This window comes from Jaculus jaculus, chromosome 12 (assembly GCF_020740685.1).
Source record: "Jaculus jaculus isolate mJacJac1 chromosome 12, mJacJac1.mat.Y.cur, whole genome shotgun sequence".
Taxonomy (NCBI): domain Eukaryota; kingdom Metazoa; phylum Chordata; class Mammalia; order Rodentia; family Dipodidae; genus Jaculus; species Jaculus jaculus.
This window is the reverse complement of record NC_059113.1, coordinates 24,129,578-24,152,277: the sequence shown is the minus strand read 5'-3', so window position 1 is coordinate 24,152,277 and position 22,700 is coordinate 24,129,578. Positions and strand designations below refer to the sequence as shown.

Sequence of the window (22,700 nt, the reverse complement as noted above, 5' to 3'; positions counted from 1 at the left end):
TGAATATAGTAAAAAAAAAAAAAGTTAGATCCTTCTGACAAAAAGTAGAAAAAATACAGACTTCTTGTACTGGTGTGAATGTAAAGTGTCTCCTAAAGCTTCATGTGTTTGCCCAGAAAAATTATTAGTACCACAGCAATGGCCTCTGTGGTGGCTTGATTCAGGTGTCCCCCCCCATAAACATAGAAGTTCTGAATGCTAGGTTCTCCAGTTGAGGCAATTGGAAACTAAGGCCTCCTGGAGGCAGTGTATTTTTGGGGGTGGACTTATGGTTTATGCCAGTTTCCCTATGCCAGTGTTTGGCACACGCTCCTGCTCCTTTTGTCCACCAGGGGGTGATGTTCACCCTTTGCTCATACCATCACTTTCCCTGCCATCATAGACCTTCCCCTCAAGTCTGAAAGCCAAAATAAACCCTTTTCCCCCCAAATGCTGCTCTTAGTTGGGGGATTTCTGCTAACAATATGAACCTGACTGTGACAGCCTCCAATGAGAGTGACTTAGATAAAATTTCAGAAAGAATAAAAAAATAATGACAATAATAAATATGTTCAAGAAATTCAAAAAGGACATTAAAAAAAGCTCTTGAATGAATTATAAGAGAACACAAACAAGTAAATAAGTGGAAGTCAATTCAGGATATGAAAATGGAATTCAATAAAGACCCAGAAATGCTGGGAAAAAAACAAAAGGAAATGATTCTGGTTATGAAAAATTAAGTGGTCAAATAAAAAGTTCAGTGGAAGCCAGGCATGGTGGTGCACGCCTTTAATCCCAGCACTTGGGAGGCAGAGGTAGAAGGATTGACATGAGTTTGAGGCCACCCTGAGACTACATAGTGAATTCCAGGTCAGTCTGGGCTAGAGCAAAACCCTACCTTGAAAAACTAAAATAATAAAAATAAAAATAGAAAGCTCAATGAAAAGCCTCATCAATAAGATGAATTATGTGGAGGATGCAATATGAGACCTTGAAGAAAAAGTAGAGGAACTGGATCATTCAGTCGAGGAAAACTATAAATTTAAAGAGAGTGGAAAATATGAAATCTTTTGGGCAACATGAAAAGACCAAATCAGGGCTGGGATAGCTTAGCAGTTAAGATGCCTACCTGCAAAGTTAAGGACCCAGGTTCAATTCCCTAGTACCCATGTAAGCCAGATGCACAAGGTTATACATGTGTCTGTAGTTTGTTTGCAGTGGGTAGAGGCCCTAGTATGCCCATCCTCTATCTGCCCCCTCAAATAAACAAATAAATAAAACAAAATATTTAAAAAGGAAAAAAAAAGTCAATAAATTATGGCAATAGAAGAATTCCAGCCAGGCCAAATGAGCCAACGGGTGTAATAGCGGCATGTCTGTCATGGTAGAAACCAACTGCCCTCCAATTAGACTGGAGGCCTGCTCCAAGGGAGGGAACACATCCCTGATACTGAAAACTTAAAACAGGGTTGTCTTGAGCCCTAGGGGTGTAACATCTGCTGATGTCTGGATAAGTGTATATAATATGCTTATCAAACTGCCCAGTAAGCACTTCTCTTAATATTCATATCCTTATATTAATGCTACTCTCACTTTGGGTAGAGAATCTTCTCTTTTCAGATGGCAGTGACCTTGGGACAACTCAGAAGGTATGGTGCTGGAAAGAAGTGACTAGAGTACTGAGTAACATCTCTATCACACCTTCCAAAGCTCAGGGTCTGATGCGGAAGAGGTGGCGGAAAGAATGAAAGAGCCAAAGGAAGGGTAGGACTCCTTACAACGTGCTCCCTCCAGACACAAAATGGCCTGGATATCCATGACCTCATAGTGCCTGACACTATCTACACAAGACCATCATAAGAGGAGGGAAAGATCATGACATCAAAATGAAAGAGAGACTTATTGAGATGGGGAGAGGATATGATGGGAGAATGGAATTTCAAAGGGGAAAAAGGGGGGAGGGAGGGTATTACCATGGGTTATTTTTTATAATCATGGAAAATGTTTTAAAAAATTGAGAAAAAATAAAATAAGATTAAAAAAAAGAAAATGCATGACAATAAACGCTAGTTAAGATGTGGGGAAAGCGTGGTGAGAATGTAAACTGGGATACTATGGAAATCAGTATGAAGGCCTCTCAAAATACTTGAAGCAGAACTAACATATGGCCCAGCTAAAAGAACCCTGGGCATATTTACCAAAAGGATTCTATCCTACTACAGAGCCACTGGCACAGCCATGTTCATTGCTGCTCTATTTAAAATAGCTAGGAAGGGAGGGAGAAATGGCTTAGTGGTTAAGGCACTTGCCTGCAAAGCCAAAGGACCCAGGTTTGACTTCCAGAACCTATGTAAACCAGATTCACAAGGTGGCACATGTGTCTGGAGTGCCTTTGCAGTGGCTGGAGGCCCTGTTGTGCCCTTTCTCTCTCTCTATATATGCATGTCTCTCTCTCTTAAATAAATAAACAAAATAGCCAAGAAGAGGAGGGGTCAGAGGAAGGTTAATCAAAATTTATCTAGTTTTTTGTTTGTTTGTTTGTATTTATTCATTTGAGAGCACAGACAGAGAAAGAGGCAGATAGAGAATGGGTACACCAGGGCCTCCAGCCACTGCAAATAAATTCCAGGTGCATACGGCCCCTTGTGCATCAGGCTTATGTGGGTACTGAGGAATTGAGCCTCTAACCAGGGTCCTTAGGCTTCACAGGCAAGTGCTTAACCGCTAAGCCATCTCTCCAGCCCTTATATACTTCTTTGCTAGCCAATAACATATGTTAAAAAAAAAAAAAAAAAGAACTTTGGAGCACCTGTGGAGGTGGGTAGACTACTTTGTAAGCTAATTAAAAGACCTAATTCTTAGCCCAGCATTGTGTCGCACACCTTTAATCCCAGCACTCAGGAGGCCAAGGTAGGAAGATAGCCATGAGTTCAAGGCCACCCTGAGACTACATAGTGAATTCCAGGTCAGCCTTGAATGGTATGGTGGTGCATACCTTTAATCCCAGCACTCGGGAGGCAGAGGTAGGAGGATCGCTGTGAGTTCGAGGCCACTCTTGAGAATACATAGTGAATTCCAGGTCAGCCTGACTAGAGTGAAACCCTACCCTGAAACCAAATAATAATAGTAATAGTAATAGTAATAATAATGATAATAATAAAAGATCTAATTTTCTATCTGCCTCTTTCTCTCAAAAGATCTTATTTTTAGAAAAGGCTGCTGCAACCACAAGTCCTAAGAGATTAAATAAAAATGCCAGTGCCTGGTTTTTGGTCAAGGAGACTCCTGAACCCCCCCAAACAATACAAGCTATCATCATTGCTTTTAATTTCCCACCAGAATTAGATGGTGAAACCCTACTGCTGAGTTGACAGAGGCTCTGTCACAATAAATAAGGTGGAAAGTAACTGAGGAAGACACAGATCTCTGGCATCCAAGCATGCACCTACCCACATACGTATGAACACACACATACATATACCTGCAAAAACTATTACAAACAGGGTTGTGGGAGCTTCCAAGTTGAAAGCACACTGATGTACAAGGAAAGTGATATGACCAGAGGGCATAGAAGCTCTGTTCTACCCTCAATTCCACATCTTACTTGCCCCAGGCATCTTTTCCATTTGTTTCTTCTGGAGTTGTATCCTTTGTAGTATCATTGATACATATTTATTTTGTATATTTTTATGAGTGACAGAAAGAGTCAACTGGCATTCAGGGCCTCCAGTCACTATAATCAAACTCCAGACAAGTGTACCATCTTTTGCACATGTGTGACCTGTGCGCTTGTGTCACCTTGTGCTTCTGGCTTATGTGGGAGTGCTGAAGAGATGGCTCAGTCATTGAGGGCAATTGCTTGCAAAGAGTGATGGCAAAGGTTTGATTTCTCAGTACCCACATAAGTCCAGATGCATACGGTGGCTCATGCATCTGGAGTTCATTTGCAGTGGCAAGAGGCCCTGGCATACCCATATTCATTCTCTCTCTCTCTCCCCCCTTGCAAATAAATAAAAAATTTTAAAATGTCATAGGGAAATCCATTATTTTATATGCTAGAAGGATTTAAAAGGATAGTTTTGCAAGAAGTAAGTATACTGAGGGCATTCAAATGATGTTGACAGGTTAAGGTAAGGACTGAGAAAGGACCATTAACATCAGCATTATATAGCTCATGTACAGTCCTGACAAATGTGTTTTAATATGGTGAAGAAAAGCCTGACTGAAGAAAATCCAGACAACTAAGCAGAACAATATTTAGTAGCCTTTTGCTTCAAAGGCAAAGAAAAAAGGAATAAAATCATGACAGGAGAACAAGTACATTTGTTTGTGTGCCATGAAGCGTATGTAGAGGCCAGAGGACAACTTTTTAGTGTCAATCCTTGTTTTTCACCTCCTTTGAGGCAGAGTCTCAGGTGAGTGAAGTTACATTTTCTAGACAGCTAGGCCCAGAGCTTCTGGCAATCTATCTTGTTTCTGCCTTTCTTGTCTACAGGTTTGAGAGGGATTACAAACACCTGCCACAGCTCCCAGCATTTTATGTGGGAGCTAGGGTTCTGAATTTGGGCACCCATACTTGCACATCAATTGCTTTATCCACCAAGCCCTCTCCTCTAACCCCAAGATAAGTATTTTTGAAGATAAAAGAAACTAGAGTTTGTTTGCATGCTCAGGGATATGATCCAGTAGAGAAGTAAAAATTGATGATACAGGAAAGAGCGAAGAATGGGTTAAAATGATGATCTTGGGTGGTTAACAGTTTAAGTACAGGTCCTACCTTGAGGATATGCTACTTCTGTTTAGCCAACAGACTGTGTATACTAGTGAGCATGAAGGGAAAACTAACAGATGCTGGTATCATGAGGGTCTGCAGAAAATTTCTCTTTTTAAGTTTGTTGTGTAGCAATTTGAAACAATCTCCCTTGGGGACAGGAAGGAAGCTCAGGAGACTCAGGATGTCAAGTCTGGGGGAAAACGTAGCAAGAGACTGGAGAGATTGCCTAGTAGTTAAAGCACTTGCCTGTAAAGCCAAAGGACCCAGATTCAATTCCCCAAGAGTCATCTAAACCAGATGCACAAGGTAGTGAATGCATCTGGATTTTGTTTGCAGTGGTTGGAGGCCCTGGCTTGCCCATTCTCATTCTCTCTCAAATAAATTAAAAAGAAAAATACACACACACACACACACACACACACACACACACACACACACACACAGAGGAAGGTAGCAAGACTCAGCCCTACAGTTTAATATAAAGGGAAAACAACTGCTTGGGAATGAGACTCTGATTGAGCTTCCAGCAAGTCCTGTAGTGTGCTCAAGACTCTTCAACTGACTGCAGGTTGTGCAGTGTGCTCCAGTCACCTATGCTAGGGTGGGCTTTTTGGTGATGCAGGTGCCTTTGGGTCTCCATGCTGTGTAAGTGAGCTTTCATTCTGATGCTGAGGAAAGAGCATTCCTAGGGGAAATCCTCACAATGGGAGCTTTACCTAAGTGGCTATGAGGAGCATGTTATCCAGAATGGGATGACACTTTTGGTGGTGCAACTGCTTTGGGGTCTCCATTGCTCGTGTAAGGAATCCCTCACCCAGTTCTGTAAATAATCCCAATAAACTAATTGGTTCACCAAACTTGGTTTTGGTGCATTTGTATTTTGGTCTGTTGTCTGTGCCCTATCTGGGGTGAACAGACATGTGTTCATGTCTCCCCATGTGAAAAGTTTTCTGTGACAAAGTTTTTAAAAAGTGGATGTATCTCAATAGTTTTATATTATCATACAAAAGGAAAAATTGTCATTGACAGGAATATGGATAGAATTCATGACGGGACAGCTACTCTGCATTGGGACAAGAGGAGGAGTACTAATTCTTTAGAAAGGAGGGGGGCCTGAAGGAAGAATGCTGAAGGAGTTTATTGGTCCTCAAAGACAGCTTCATTCCCTTTGGATAAATATATCTGGCAGTGTAGCCCACTGTCCACCTGATACTGGTTTTTGGTAAAAGTAAGATGCAGGAGATAGAGGCTCATGCAGTGCATGAGGTTTTTTTCTGAGGACGGCTGCTGAAACTATGCAATGTGAAGCAGAGATCAAATTCCTGCAAGGAGGCCATTGTGGGCCAAGAAATGGAGCTTTGAAAATGAACCATGGGGATGCAGTTGAACCCAGGATGTTGGAGATGCCAGGACTATAGGATAGCTGACAAGGAAAGCTGCTAGTGGATTCTGCCTGGGAAGCAAGCAGCACATGGAGTGGGTTGAACAGCCCGTCTTCTGGAGCCCAGATGATTTCATCAAGTCCTACATGCTGGATATGGAGCTGCAGAATTTGGTGTTTTCTGGTCTCCAATGTGGCATTGGCTCAGTCTTTCTTTGCTTTGCTCCCAATCTTCCTTTTTGGAATGGGAATGTTTACTTTGGGCCATAATGTGTTGAAAGTGTGTAACTTGTGCTTTGATCTTACAGGGCTCACAGTTAAAGAAACTGGCATGAATCTTAGATGAGACTTTGGATTTCTGGAAAGTGTTGGGACTGGTACAGACTATGAGGAGTTTGGAAATAAACTGAATTCATTCTGTATCATCAGAGGGGCCAGGGGTACAATGTGGTGGGTTTAATATAAAATGTCCCTTATAGCCTATTATGTTTGTGATTAAGTTTCAAACTTAACCCCCACCTGGTGAAGTCGGTGGGAAGTGAAGCTTTGCTGGGGGAAGTTGAGTGTTGCAAGTTACCTATTCATTGGTGGGACAAACATCCAACCAGTAGTTTTTAGGAGGAAAGAGTTTATTTTACTCTTACAGAATCCAGGGAAAGCACCATGATAGATAGAGGAAGCTGTTTCACTTCTACATTCATAGTAGAAAGAAAACAAAATCAAGACTAGCAAGCACAAGCAGAGCTCAAACTGGCTCTACATACCTTAGGGATGGACAAAAAGATCTGCCCCCCAGTGGCCAACTCCTCCCGCTGACTGCTGGAGACTTAAGTTGCTAGCTTAATCAAAAATTCCTTAAACCCATACCTTTAATGCCAGCACTTGGGAGGCAGAGGTAGAAGGGCTGCTGTGAGTTTGAGGCCAGCTCAGGACTACAGAGCAAGTTCCAGGTCAGGTGGGGTAGAGTGAGACCCTACCTTAAAAAAATAAAAAATACCTTGAGCTATGGAAGACATGCATTCACATTTAAGCCACCATACAGGGGACAGACCTTGGGATTTTATAGTCTAGTCCCACTTCTCAGTGCTGCAGTTCTTCTGTCTTTCTGCCATGATGAAGCTTCCATTCTATACTGTAAGCTGGAAATAAACCTTTGCTTCCTTAAGCTGCTTTGGTTTGGTGTTTTGTCCCAGCAATGAGAAGGTAGCTGCTATAAGGTACTTCATACTTCAGAAAATAATACAAAATCATAAAGCCATTGAGAGATGGTGGACCTTTTATGAGGTAAGGCCTACTTGGAGGAAGCTAAGTCACTGGACGACTGCCCTTGAAGGAGACATTAGGATCCTTGCCCCTTCTTCTCCTTTACTTCTTGGCTCACACGAGGAAAACTTTTCTTTTGCCAGTGTCCCCACCATGATGAATGCTCCCTAGCCTCAAGTTCCACAGCAGTGGGAAAACTGATAAAGAACTGTTAACCCCCCAAACTTTGCCAAAATAGACCATTTTTCCTTTAAAATTGAATACTTTAGGTATTCTGTCAGTGATATGATGCTAACTCACAAATTTATTTTAAATCCATGTTCTTAATCTAAGGAAGGCTGACATATAACAGATATAAAGATAAGTAATTTATTCTTACATCTTTTGAAGAACCTGGGCCATCACAACCCCATTCGTTAAATCTTCCACAGTCTGGCATGGTGTATCCACAGTAAATGTCTGGATCTGAAGGAAAAAAGACACTGTGGTTAATCACATAAAGATTTCTTAGCCTTTTTGCGGGGGGTAGTTGTCTCATCTTGGTCAATGAGGTATATTTTATAAAGAAAATAATCAGAAGCATCTTCTCTCATGGGTAAAAGAGAAATTGTGGTAGACATTGGATGACTTCCCATCATCCATTCTACTTACAAATGATGAGTCTAAAAAGACGATGGCACCCTGAGCCCCTCTGCCAGTGACTGACTCAGGAATAAAAAGGGCAATGACAATGTGAACCAAAGAGATAATTGGAAATACTTCTGGGAGAGCAGCCAATCTCCTATTAGTGTAAATGTCTGTGTTGTTTAAATTACTGCTAGCAATCATCTTACTTCTACCAAGGGAATCAGCTTCATGATGAAGGCAGTGTAGTGGTTAATAGAAGACAGACAGGAGAGATAGAAAGAACTATGTCTCCAAGGTAAAACTTGAACCAGTGAATTTAATGGAAGACTTCTACTGTATGAAATAAGTAAGTTGAGATTTGTTATTGAGAGGCAAAATACCTTTATACAGATGTAGAAATCACATTTATCATGGTCAGGTTAGAATTGAACTTATTTCTTTATCAAGTATATTCTGAATCATAGCTTACTTTGTATTAATTAATAGGATATTGCTGAGAAACATATGATAATGAAGTTGAGTCAGTTATAGTGGCATATGCCTACTATCCCAGCCTTGGGAGGTAGAAGCAGGAGGATCAGGAGTTCAAGACCAGCTCTGGTTATACACAGAATTTAAGGCCACTTGGTCTACAAGAAAAAAAAAAATCCAAAAGGAAAGAAAATAATAGGGAGTCAAAATGATTATATCCATTAGTCCAATCTGGATTTGGAAGGAAAATAGAAAATAGCTGGACCCAAGTGCAAATACATTTCAGACTTTCTTTTTTTCATTTTTTGAGGGAGGGTCTTTTTCTAGCTCAGGTTGGCCTCGAACTGACAGTGATCCTCCTATCTCTGCCTCTCAGAGTGCTGGCATTAAAGGCGTGCACCACCCCAGCCACCTAAAGTGCAAATACATTTCAAAGTTTCTGGCAAACTGGTCTAATGAATATAGAAGCAATTTACTTTCTTACTCAAAATGGGTATATATCTACTTCTCTGTAACATACCATCCATAAAGAGGCTCTCAGCAGGGCGTGGTGGTGCACATCTTTTATCTTACCATTTGGGAGGTAGGAGAATCCCTGAGTTTGAGTCGAGGCCAGCCTGGAACTACAGAGTGAGTTCCAAGGCAGCCTGGGCTAGAGTGAGACCCTACTTCAAAAGAAACAAGAACAATGACAACAAAAGGGAGGGTCTCACATATCCTAGGCTGGCCTTGGAACTCTCTATGTAGTGAGCATGACCTCGTGCTCCCCTGACCCTCCTGCCACCTCCTCCTAATGCTGGTAAATACATCAGGCATGTACTACCATGCTCAGCTTACCATCCACGAAACAGTAAGGTGCTGCTAACAGTAGTGTCATAACTTTTTCATAGTTTACATAGGATAGTTTTATTTATGGCAAATGTTAGGCCCTCATAGAAGGTAATTTTGTGTGTGTTCATGTATGGGAGTGCACATGGAAGTGAGAGGATAACCTTGGGTGTGGTCACTTCCTTCCACTTTGTTTTTGAAACAGTCTCTTTTGTTATTTGCTCCCTGCTCTGTGAGCTTTGGGATTCTTTGACTTTGTCTCCCAATGCTGTAGTCACTTTGTGTCTGGCTTTACATGGGTTCTGGGGATCCAAACTGATCAGCAAAACAAGTGCCTTTAAATACTAAGCCAAATTAACAACCCTAAGCCAAATTAACAACCCTAAGCCAAATTAACAACCCTAAGCCAAATTAACAACCCTAAGCCAAATTAACAACCCTAGGAGGTAGTTTTTTTTTTTTTTTTTTTTTTTTTTTTTTTGAGGTAGGGTACCTCTAGCCCAGGCTGACCTGCAACTCAGTTTTTAAGTCCCAAGCTGGTCTTGAGCTCACAACTCACAGCGATCCTCCAACCTCTGCCTCCAAGGGCTGGGATGAAAGGCATGGGCCACCACAGTTGGCTTAGAATGTAGTTTTTTAAAATAGACAAATGTATTTTGGAGTAGTGATTTTAAAAAGGTCTCAGCCAGGCATGGAGGCTGAAGTAGAAGGATCACTAAGAGTTTGAACTAAGCCCAGGCAGCAAAGTGAGTTTTAGGTCAGCCTGAACTAAAATCGAGACCCTGATTCAAAAAACAAAAGTCTCAACCTGAATACATAGAAAGGTTTGGCTAAAACACAAAATAACAAAACAGTGGTGCTGGGGGGGGACTGGAGGAGATGGCTCAGTGGTTAAAAACACCTGCATCTGGAATTTGTCTGCAATAACAAGAAGTCCTGGTGTTCCCATTTGCATTTTCTTTCTCAAATAAATTATATGTATACACACAAATATAAACATACATTTTTTTAAAAGGCACTTGATTGCAAAGCTGCTGGCCAGGTTCAATTCCATAGAGACTGATAAATTCATGGCCTAAGGAAAAAGGGGACTGGGGAGGTAAAGGTGCTGCCAGCCTGGGTTCCACTCCCTAGCACCTGCATAACAATGGACACAAACTAGCCTATGCATCTATGGTCCCAGCTCCTATGACAATAGGAAGCAGCACAAGGAGAACTAAGCTTTGCCCTGTCTCAAAGAAGGTGGAGCATAGACAACTCCTCTGACTTCTACTCCCATTCTATGGCATGCACACGCATATGCCTGTGTGTACACACACACACACACAAAGGAGGAAAATGAGAAGCAACAGTTACAACCACTTATCTCCACCGATTGGCACAGTACTACAGAATGAGGGTCTAATGGAGTAAGCCAACAGTGAATACTGCACTGATTATAAGGAACCAATTCTAAACCTAAATCTCATTACTTTAAAAAAATTTTTTTAAATATATTTATTTGTTTGAGAGAAAAAATGGGTACACCGGGGCCTGTAGCCACTGAAAATGAACTCTAGATGCATGTGCCACCTTATGCATCTGGCTTATGTGGGTAGTAGGGAATCAAATTTGGGTCCGAAAGCTTTGCAGGCCAGCACCTTAACTGCTGAGCTAATACCAGGTTTCCCCATGTAAAGTTTAAAAGTAGTAGTCTCCAAACCTAAGTGTATACAAGAATCATTTGGGAAGTTTTGATTTTGGAAATACATATTTCTTTTTTTTTTTTTTATTTGAGAGCGACAGACATAGAGAGAAAGACAGATAGAGAGAGAGAGAGAATGGGCGCGCCAGGGCTTCCAGCCTCTGCAAACGAACTCCAGACATGTGCGCCCCCTTGTGCATCTGGCTAACGTGGGACCTGGAGAACCGAGCCTCGAACCGGGGTCCTTAGGCTTCACAGGCAAGCGCTTAACCGCTAAGCCATCTCTCCAGCCCGGAAATACATATTTCTTAGCTCTGACTACTAAATCAGAATCTCCCCACAACTTATGATTTCTCCTAAATAAACTTAATAACTCATAATTTTAAAAAAAGATCTTGCCAGGCGTGGTGGTACATGCCTTTAATCCCAGCACTTGGGAGGCAGAAGTAGGAGGACTGCCATGAGTTCAAGGACACTCTGAGATTACAGAGTGATTTCCAGGTCAGCCTGAGCTAGAGTGAGACCTTGCCTAGAAAACATCCCCCTCAAAAAAAGTTAAAAGAAAAAAAAAAACTTTCAGGCTGGGTATACAGCTTGGTGATAGAACACTTGCTTAACATGCTCAAACAATGTCCTGGGTTCAATCTAAGTGCAAAAAAAAAAAGTCAAGAACCGGGCGTTGTGGCGCACACCTCTAATCCCAGCACTGGGGAGGCAGAGGTAGGAGGACTGCCATGAGTTCAAGGCCATCCTGAGACTACACAGTGAATTTCAGATCAGCCTGGACTAGAGTTAGACCCTACCTTGGAAAAAAAAAAAAAAGTCAAGAAATTTAGTGATAAATAAGGATAATGTTATGGTATGCACTAAGGGACATTTCATGATAGCAGTATAGTAAAATTGAAAGAACTGCACTTAACTAACTTAAGGCTTAAATTCTATCTGAAGGGCCAGTAACCTGTCTTGTAATTTCAAGAAGCTACAAGAATACCACTCAACTTCCCTGTCCCACCCCACAACAAAAGCATCGGAAGAGCAGACCATGAGATCCCCTGGAATTAGCACTTCTACAACAGTGATTCTCCACCAAGGGTGATTTTGCTCTCTAAAATTCTTTTGGCTGTTACAGCTAGGAGGCATTTAGCAAACAAGAGGCAAGCAATGCTCCTACCACTAAGTGCCCAACAACGAACACAGTAGTATCCCTAAAAAAGAATTATTCAGTCTAAAATACCAAATGGCAGTAAGATTTAAAAATCCTTCTCTAGAGCAGTGGTTCTCAAAAGTGATCACAGGGTTGCTAACCTAGATATTACCTAGGAGAATGTCAAAAATTCAAAATCTCAAGTCCTACCCCAGACCTAGCAACTCTGGCTGTGAGGCCTAGCAATTTGTTTTTGCTAGCCTTCCAGATGATGCTGACCAATGACACTGTTTGAGAACCACTCCTGGAGCAAGCAACCTTAATGTTAATAAATGCAATTAAAACAGAGATATTGCATGAAACAAGATCAGGATTTGAACTCAAGGAGGCTGAAGATGGAAGCTATATTATTTCTTCTTTAGTTTTCAGTACAGTACAGTACAGTACAGGGTATTGAACCCAGGGACACATGAATACCAGATAAACACTGTACCACAATGTCCCCAAGCCTTACCCTCTATTTTTTCAAGGGCTTTAAACCTATGCACTTATTTCTTCTTTCAGTAGAGGATCAAATTTGTAGGCAGCATAAAAGGGAGAAGAGAATGGGGTAGGTTCCAAAAACAACATAGACTCCCAAATAAGTAATGTGAAAATAAGGGCATGTCAAGGTTGCTGGGTTTTCCAGACGTGCACCAAGGTGATAGGATTCTTTTTCCACTTGGCTTCATCCCTGTCATACTTTCAGATGCATTTTCAGTAGCATTTCAGATGTTTTCTGTGCTTTCGTTTCTAAAACCTAAGAAAGGGATTTAATGATATAGCTCAGAGACAGAGTGCATGGACAGCATGTACAGGCCCTGGGTTCCATCTCCAGCACTGTGCATGTGCAGACACACACACCGGGGGAAACTATAGTCCTTCTACTGAGATCCATGTGTGGCTCAAGAAACTGAGGTTGATAGATGTAATAAAAAGGCTTTTTCCCCCTAACAGGTGGGAATATATTTTGCCTTACAGATTAAGTAGAGGAGGTAGTGGAAAAGTGTAAGCATACACTCAACTTGCTTGACTCAGTATTTTAGCTTGAAAGGTTTTTCTTGTTTTTCAAAATTTTTATTTGCAAGGAGAGAGAGTGGGCGAAAATATGGGCGAGCCATGGCCTCCTACCACTGCAAACAAACTCTGGATGCTTGTTACTCTGTGTATCTGGCTCTACATGAGTACTGGAGAACTGAATCCAGGCCAGCAGGCTGTGTAAGCAGGTGCCCTCAACTGCTGAGCCACCTTCCCGGTCTTTAAAGTTTTTCATTGGCAGGGTGATAACCTGTTTGTTTTTTTTTCCCTAAAAAGTCTTCCTGTTTCAACAACAATTTGAAATGTGTTTCTAGAGCTTGACTGGCTGATGTTATTTTATCCAGCATTTAGGGCAATGAGATTCAGTTCCACAGGACTGAATTCTGCTTAGGTGACCAAGAGTTATCTCTCTACGTACCTGGGCTTTTACTTTAACCTAAAGGTTATGTGGTGATAATAAGACATTTATTTTTGCTACTCAGGATCCTAAGTACGAACTACCATAACCTAACAAAGGGGCTCTGCAGATACACAAGGCTGTCAGCTCAAAGATTCAGTTACTAGACTGAACTTAGAGTTGGCAGTCACTGACAGATCTTGCATTCTGCTGAACACTGTAGCCACCTTCTAGCCTCTGGCATGCTTAAGAAACACACAACCAAGTCAACTTGAACTTTGCTTTAAACAAATTTTTCTAAATGGGAGTCTTTTCAGCTGGAGAAGAATGTATACATTTTCTTTTCCATGTGGTTTTGGAATCATGTTCAGCATTTATTTGTCCTCAAGATAGGAGGGCTATGCAACTAAAACTGCATGTTCAGCTATATCAACACTGTTCATATATATAAGGACACCAAATCCATATTTAAGTTCAACCTCATTTTAAAGCATTTTGATGAACAGTGTTTTAAAATAACTGCAAATCTTAGAAGTGTCCATTTTTGTGTTGACCTTGCCCTCTAGTTCTGTCATCAATAATCTCTAATCCTACCTTCTGCAGAAATCTTCCTTGAAGCATTCAGTTACATTTCAAAACTGCTATATTCCTTGCCTCTTTCTGCAGCTGATAACATGGATTACCTGTTTTCCTGACACTGCACTCTGTTCTCTACAGATTCTCTCAAATTGCCTTTTTTTTTTTTTTTTTTTAAGAAACCCTTTAAATTTCCTCTTGGTTTTTCCTGTCTGGCTCATATAACTTCACTATCATCAACATCAACCTTTTCCACTGTCGCTGTTTTAAGACAGGCTCTTGCCCAGGCTGGTCTCAAACTCCTGATCCTCCTGTCTCCCAAGGTATGGGTCATATGTTTTATTTTTTAAAATTTTTATTGATTTGCAAGGGCAGAGAGAGTATGAGTAAGATAGGCACCACCAGGGCCTCTCGCTGCTGCAAAGGAACTCCAGACTCATGAGCTACTTTGCATCTGGCTTTAAGTGACTACTGGGGAACTGTATCCAGGCCAGCAGGCTTTTAACCTTTAGCCATTGAGCCATCTCCCCAGCCCCGTGTCCTCCTTTTGAAGTTACTCTTCAAACAAATCTCTATTTATACAACTTTTTTTTTTTTTTCTAGAAGCATCTTTGTCATTTTGATGCTTTTTCTAGGCTGAGGGAAGCAGTACTTGTACAGACCAACAAGTACCTCTGAAGATTTTCAGCTTTCTGTTTACTTCTGTTAAATCTTTTCCTTTCAGGATCAAAACAGGTAATTCTTTTTGGGGGGGGGTGGGTAATACATATTATTTATTTATATGAGAGAAGGAAGGGGGAGAATGTGCATGCCAGGGCCTCCAGCCACTGCAAACAAACTCCAGATGCATGCGCCCTCTTGGGCACCAGGTTTATGTGGGTGCTGGAGAATCAAACTGGGATCCTTTGGCTTTACAGGCAAACACCCCAACCACTAAGCCATCTCTCCAGCCCCCCAAACAGGTAATTCTTTATTTCTCCCTAGTCTAGTCACATCTTGGCCACATTACGGATATATCCATATCCTCTTCTAAAACACAGCGATGAAGCCTACTTCCTTGCCTGAAGTTAAAGCCTAACTATATATTATTCCAAATAACCTGAAATTGTGAAGATGATCTAATATAAAATCCTATTTAGGGCTGGAAAGGTGGCTGGAAAAGTAGAGTGCTTGCCTAGCATACACAAGGACCTGGCTCAATCCCCAGAGCCACAGTTTGAGTGTGATGCCCACACTAGGAAAGGTAGAGGCAGTAGAATCAGTAGTTCAAGGCCATCTTTGGCTACAAAGAGTTCAAAGCTATCCTGGGTTACATGAGACCCTGTCTCAAAAACAAACAGAAATTATCAAGCTCTACCATGACATATAGTCTGTGTTTAAAAGGACATAATTTGATTCATGATTTAGTCAAGTTATAAAAAACTTCAAGCCATGAGTAGAGATGTACACCTGTAATCCTAGGACCCCAAGAATACTCATGGCAGGAACACTGCCACGAGTTCAAGATCAGCCTGAGCCAAGTAGTAAATTCCAGGTTTTATACCCAGACCCTGTCTCAAAAAAAGTCAAAATCTATTTTTATTACATTTATTACAACCAACCTAAGATGATGTTTCTCAAACCTTCCCTGGAATATCCCTGCACAGGAGTGTGATGTCTATCCTTCAGAGATCCAAACCCATGCAGGTGTAACCCAAGGCACTGCTCAACATAATTCCTTGTAAACCTGCATTTTACTATTAAAAATAATAAAAAGGGTAGGAGGTGTAGGTTAGTGGTAGCTTAGTATGCAGGTGGCCCAATCTTCAGCACCTTGCCCCAAATAAGCATATAAAATTAACATAAATCTTATAGTCACCTCTGTAAATATTTGTATTCTTCTAAAAATGACAGCATTTATAGCAATAAAACGAATGTCCCCATAGGGGCATTTGGTTTCTCCCATACTCTTATCTACATATTCTCGTACCTACCCAAAGAAAAACAAACATGGCTTAACTATCCAGATCTTTAGGAGGCACTACTACTGGCAATAGAGCCTAATACGTTTACTTTAATATACGAGAACCTAATAACCATTTATTAATTTCAAAGCAGAATTCCACAATGTCAAAATGTCTTTTGAGTTCTAGGCGTCTGGAGAGATGGCTTAGCGGTTAAGGTGCCTGTGAAGCCTAAGGACCCAGGTTCCATTCCCCAGCACCCAGATGAGCCAGATGCACGAAGTAGTGCAAGTCTCTGGACGTGTTCATTCTCTCCCTCTCTATCTATCTGCCTTTTTCTCTCTCAAATAAATAAAGTATTAAGAAAATAAAAGAAAAAAATGTCTTGCGTTCCATTACTAAATCCTCCATATACCGTCCAATTTAAAATTTTAACCTTTGACACCTTTTATACCAACCAAACTTTTATTCCCTAACAGTCCAAATGCATCTGGCATTTTAAATACTCTGCGCCCGGGTGACTCTTCTGGTGTTTTCTCTACCCTCCCTTCAAAAGTACTCTCTTTCCAGTGGGCAGGGCTTCCTCCCTGTACGGGCTCTATGGTGGACCTGACAACAAAGGTAACCGAGGGGTCCCCAGGGTGCACGAAGAACCGACGCTCGGGTCCGTGGAAGGCTGGCGAGCTAGTGCCAGCGCATCACCAGCTGCCAACAGTCCTAATTACAGTGTCGCCTGGAAGCCCATCATTAGTCCCCACCGGGCAGGTTTCCTCTCGGATGGTAGCCAACCTCTCAGGCCGGGCAGGTTCCCATTGTACCCTGGGCCCGGCCTGCCCGACCCCGGCCGCTCCCCTGACCCCAGGGGCCGAGCCGGGTGCAGACGCGGCCCCGCACCGGCGTCCGCGCTCCGCCCGTCCAGGCCCCGGATGTGACGGCAGGTCGCCCTCGGCGCTCTTCCCCCCCATCGCCGCCTCGACCAGCCCGGGGGTGCCCCGAATAATATCTTTCGATGGGGATCTTCCTACCCTCGCCCCGGCTGACCTCACGTACCCAAGTGAGCAGGCTTTCGCACAGCTCCACCCGCTCCACAGACTCCACGTTGAACATCTTCCCGTCGGCGTCTCAGACGCGCCTCCCAAGCCTGCCAGAAACGGCGCCGCTCGGCCCGGGGTGGAGTCCAGAGGCCCAGTGGGTGCACCGGCCCACTGTCTCCTCCGGCCGGCCCTCCTCTCACTGACCGGACTCCGCTGTGGCTCCCGCACAGTCACCCCGCGCCCCTCCTTCTCCGCTCGTGCCCGCGCCCTCCGCGCGCTCGTCCCCGCCCGCCCACGCCCTCCTGGGCGAGCTCTGCGAGGGCCAGCCACGACCGGGCGCCACTGCGCATGCTCACCCCGCTAGCTCCGCCCCCTACTGCCCCCCCCCACGCCAGGCGCGCTCTCGGCGCTAGCCAAGGCGCGTTCCCGCTCCCTGCCGGGTCCTGCGGCGGCCCCTGGTTCTCTCTCCAGTCCGTCAGTCGCCCTCACGGAAACTCTGCGCTGCGCATGCGCTCAGGCCGCACTCCACATTACAAAAGAGACAGCTAGTGGATTCCCGGGAGGGTGGCGGGGCGGTCCCCGGAAAATAATCTCTGTTGTGTCGCGGGGACTGGCGAGTAGTTCCTCCGTGGTGGAGAGGTACGCGACCCCTCCCCGGCCGCGCGCGCATGGCAGGCCACGCCCCCCTCCCCGAGCCCGGGCCCACCGCGGGTGCGGACGGCGGCGGGGCCCCGCGCGGGCGGGCCTGCCGCCGGGGGCTGCGGACCCTCTCTCCCGGAAGCCGGAGCTAAGCCCCAGAGTCGCCCCGAACCCGGTACGGAAGAGCCCGGCCACGGGGGAAGGGCTGACGTGGTCGGCGTCGTGGTGGCTCTGGGTGGGCTTGGCCCCACCGAGGGGAGTCGGCCGTCCGCCCTCTGTTCACGTGGAGTCTTGACTCCAGACACTGGACGAAGTGGGAGAGGGTGGATGCAGTTCACGAATGAGTCAGGACCGCACGGCTCTCAGGGCCTGTTTCATCTCATGTCGGGAGCTGGCCACATTGAGGTGCATCATTACCCAGCTTTACCTTTATAGTGACATTGTAGGATTTCCGATACGATTTTAAAAGCGATGTTGAGCGTGCTGAAACGTTCATATGAAATACAAGTTTAAGGAATTAATTTAGTGAAACACCAACAAAAACCATAGTGCCTACTCCCCAGGAGTTCCTTGGCCCAGACCCTGAATAACCCTTTCTAGCCTTTTACTGCTTTTCCTTGTAGCTTTGCCACATATATTTGCATGTAGTATAGTTTGCCTGATTTTGAACTTCTATGAATGGGACAATATTGTGTTGATTGGTGGTTTTCAATTGATAAATAAATTTGGGGTTATTTTCAGATGATTTTCATTGTGTGGTATTCCAGTATCTGAGTATAGCCGTGTATATCCATTTTACTGTTGATGGACGTTTTGTTCCAGTTTAGGGCTCCTCAGAACAATGCTAAACATCCTTGTACCGGGACCTTAATGCAGAGAGGTGCTGGAGCTTCCAAGACAGGTGCTTTGGAGTCCTGGGAGAATTGTGGCTTCATAAGGTATGCGTAGCCACCAGATAAAGAGAACTTTGATTTGGAGTGCTGCTGCTAACTTCCCAGGATACATCTTTGCTTTGTAGTTGCTGGAAGTTCATCCACCGGCCCTTTAAAGGTAAGTTTTCTTACTGGCCTCTTAGAACCACCCAGGCAGCATTTTAAAATACCTTACAGAGCATCAGTTAACAGACCACATGTGGTTGTGTGAATATAAAAAATCTTGGGCTTGAGGATGTAGATCAGTGGCAGATTGGTTGGTTAGCGTGAGTCAAGCCCTGAGTTTCGGGTTCAATACTTAGTACCAAGACAACAAGTTGGGGGCTGGAGAAATGGCTCAGAGGTTAAAGGTACTTGCTTACAAAGTCCGCTGGCCCTTCAGCACCCATGTAAAACCAGATGAAAAAGTGGTACGTGTCTGGAGTGCCTTTGTAGCAGCAAGAGGACACACACACACACACACACACACACACACACACACAACTAAAGATATTAAAACCCAAACAAAAGTCTTGGCTGCTGATACTAAAATATATCTCTTACCTCAAAGGAAATAAGAGTTTAGTTTGAAGCCAAACCATGGCCCAGGAACACAGGTTCGGGTTACTCCAAATACTGTGTTTCAACATGTCAACAGTTTCATGAAATTTTTATAGTAACAGGCCAAACAAAATCGTAAGTCAAGATACCTTTAAAATAAATTGGAAACATCAGTAGATTGGTTATAGCAAAAATGGGGGAAGTCTTTATTATAGACCTCAGATGTTAGATGAATTGGATTACATTCTGAGCCTTTGGATTGTAGAAGGAAAGGAGTCTGTTTACATTCCAAAAGGATTTACCTAATAGTTGCAAGCAATTTGGTCAAAAACAGAGGTTGGCAATAAATGGCTATTTAGGGAGCCAAGATAGCCCAAGATAATTTGGTTCCCAACTTCTAATATTCCATTTCTATACAATCACAGAAGTTTCAATTAGTCAGCCTTTTAGAATGTTTAACATAGATATGGCTTTTTTTTTTTTCCTTTTTTGTGAGAACCTCAGTTGATACGGGGGAAACACTTTTAGTGGTCTTTCTTGCAAACATTCTTCTTATAACTAGGGCAGGAAAACCTTTAGAAATTATAACTACAAATTTCTTCCGCATTTGGTTCTTCTGTGAGTGCCTGTGATGGTTTGTCAAACCTGAGTTCCTACATTCCATACTGACTGGTTTCTGTAGATGACCTGCCATGTCTCAATGACATATACTTGTTAGGTAAGTAGTAAGTATATATTACATTGACTTGTCTCTGGCTGTACAGACCTAGCCTTGCTAGAGGGACTCTAGCTGCAGTTTTTGAGACTTTGACACATTTGATTTAAAGTATCCTTCCCTGAGCTTGGCTGTTGGTCTACAATACTTTTGTGCATAATATTGTAGTGTTACTGAGGTTTTATTTTGTGGCTTTAATTAGCATCCACGAAGGAAATTACATTAAAAGCTCCTTGAATGTAATTACAGAAGCCATGTGACCCATCAAGTTGCTGCATGAGTTCAAGTATAGGTTTTCCTTTGTTACGGGAAATACTAGAATTTTCTACCTCCTCCCCTCCCCTCCCCTCCCCTTCTTGTTTTTCTCTCTGTGGTCTCCTTTCCTTTACCCACTTCCCTGAAAGGTTAAGAAAAGGACCCAGGAGTGGTGAGTTGACATTTTCTTAACTTAGTCCTTACTCTGGGTTAGGTAAGGTTAGTTCTCATCTATAGCTACTGTGACATTCAGGAGAAGATGGTGCTCCACTGTAAGGCAGTCTTCCCATGTTAGTCTTGTCTTCCTGGAGAATAAATGCTTCACTTTGATTAAAGAAAGCTTGAGATGTTTATAAGACATGGTCAAGTTTTATCATAGGTCTGATGATTGATAGTTGTATCTTCTGTTTACTTAGAACTATACATTGTTAAACTCAATGATTTGCCTTCATGATTGCTCGAAGTTACACAAGGCAAGGCTTAGGCTTTCTTTTGGCTCCTCCCAAAAAAGGAGGCAGATTGATGTGGTTCAACCTAATTTTATACATTTTACATATGGGGAAGTTGAGATTGAGACTTTTCATGAGTACACATTTGTCTGAGTACAAAACTTAAGCTTGTTTACTGTATAGTAAGTGTCTGCTCAGTAAGACTTTGTCAATGAAGTAATGGCAAATCTAGTTACTTAGACTTCTGTCAGTTACAACACACTTTTCCAAAATTTATGGTGATTTTTAAACTTAAAATAGTTAAGAACAGAGATACTTTTACCTTCACATTTGCCAGGATCTCATGAAAGACTAAATACCATGTTCTGTATATTTAATAACTTTGTTTCAGTGTTTTAATTAAATAGCATTTATTGGTTCCTCTTTACAAAATATGAGATCTTGTGAGGAAACAGATGTGGCTTCTGAATTAAAGAAGTCCATAAAGTAATAAGAGAGGGGGTTGGGAAGATGGTTTAGCAGTTAAGGGCAAAGCCTGCCAGCCCAGGTTCAGTTCCCAAGTCGTCCATGTAACCTGGACATAGAAAGTGGCACACATTTCTGGAATTCTTATTTAAAGCAGCAAGAGGCCTTGACCTGCCCATTCATGCATGCACGCAAAGACACAATTCTTTTTTTTTTTTTAAGTACGAGAGCATTTAACAATGGACTTGCCCTACAGTTAATCTGTAGAGAGCCTCCATTTGTCCTATACTTAGATCTGAGAAGGCCCCCTCAGAACACTTGAGTGCCTAGATTGTAGGTAAGAATGGCATTGAAAGAGCATTGAGACCTAATCTGGCCCCTGGTGGAGTATGCAAATACTGTCTTTACTCTCTCTTTTTAAAAAAATTTATTTTCAAGCAGAGAGAGAGAGAGGTAGGGAGGGAGGGAGAGAGACAGAATGAGAATGGCCACACCAGGGCCTCCATCTGCTGCAAACAAACTCCACATGCCTGTGTCACTTTGTGCATCTGGATTTACATGGGTACTGGGGCATCAAACCTGGGTTGTCAGGCTTTGCAGGTAGGCACCTTAATTGCTTAACCATTTCTTCAGCCCTTTCTACTCTTATTTCGAAAGTGAAGAAGGTCTTGTGTAGTCAAAACTAGCCTTGAGCTCTTGATCTTCCTGCTTTCACCCTCCTCCTGGGATTACAGGTGTACATGCCATACCCTTTCTGACTTCTTTCTAGTTAATTTTTGACTCCTTTGCCCACTCTTAGATTTTTGTTGTTGTTCTGAGGCAGGGTCTTGCTCTAGCTCAGACTGACCTAGAACTCACTCTGTAACCCAGGCTGGCCTTGAACTCACAGCAATCCTCTTATCTCCAACTCCCCTAGTGTGAGACTATAGGTATAATCCATCATGCCCAACTACCCAGAGATTTTTTTTGAAATTTTTCTTCATTTACTTCCCCCTAGTTTCATTCGGCTGTTCTTTTGAATGAAAATACTGAAAGTAGGTGAAGCTGTCTCTGTGTTTCCTTGTGGGAACTTTCATAATGGACGTTTGAGAACTGTCATTAAGAAGTTCCTAGTATATTAGGCTGTCATTTTGTGTGAAGCTGATGAAACTTGCCTTTGGTGTACATGTTTGCTTAGATTTCTTCTGGGAGAGGTAACTTGCTAGCAGCTAATTCAGATTCATTTCAAGGGTGTTTACCTTTGACATTCAAAATTTTTCTCTTAAGAGAGACCTTATTAATGATGATTTGGAATACAACTTTTTTCTTTTTTTTGAGATGGAGACAGTCTTATGTTTCTCAGGCTGGCCTTGATCTCCTTTTCTGTGTAACCTAGTATGAACTGATTCTTTCTGTCTCCATTTCCAAGGGTTGGGAATCCTGGCATGCAACCACCCCACCAAGGTATTGCATGTTAGGCAACTATACCAACTGAGACACATCCCTAGCCCCCACCCCCAAATCTTTACAGTACAGTAAGTCACATAA

At 42.8% G+C, this 22,700-nt stretch overlaps 2 protein-coding genes across 13 annotated transcripts in view; one reads left to right on the top strand and one right to left on the bottom strand.

Moving 5' to 3' along the window:
• Nucleotides 1-17,423, bottom strand: part of Hook3 (hook microtubule tethering protein 3) — a 103,298-nt gene extending 85,875 nt beyond the window's left edge. For both annotated transcript variants that reach the window (XM_045131223.1, XM_045131224.1), the window contains exons 1-2: nt 17,195-17,423; nt 7,777-7,862 (exon numbers count right to left, since the gene is read on the bottom strand). In XM_045131223.1, coding sequence (XP_044987158.1) covers nt 7,777-7,862; nt 17,195-17,251 — 143 coding nt within the window. In that variant the 5' untranslated portion in view covers nt 17,252-17,423. The remainder of the gene's footprint in view (nt 1-7,776; nt 7,863-17,194) is intronic.
• A 233-nt stretch (nt 17,424-17,656) lies between these two features.
• Rnf170 (ring finger protein 170) overlaps nt 17,657-22,700 on the top strand; it is a 45,705-nt gene continuing 40,661 nt past the window's right edge. The window contains exons 1-2 of one of the 11 annotated variants that reach the window (XM_045131241.1): nt 17,657-17,817; nt 18,640-18,867. Coding sequence is in view for 6 of the 11 variants with exons in the window: in XM_045131232.1 (XP_044987167.1) it covers nt 18,145-18,222; nt 18,640-18,755 (194 nt within the window). In the remaining 5 variants the exon portion in view is untranslated. Of the gene's footprint in view, nt 17,818-17,903; nt 17,993-18,016; nt 18,223-18,639; nt 18,868-22,700 lie in introns of those variants that run through there. The other 10 variants (XM_045131235.1, XM_045131233.1, XM_045131238.1 and 7 more) reach the window with 10 other exon arrangements.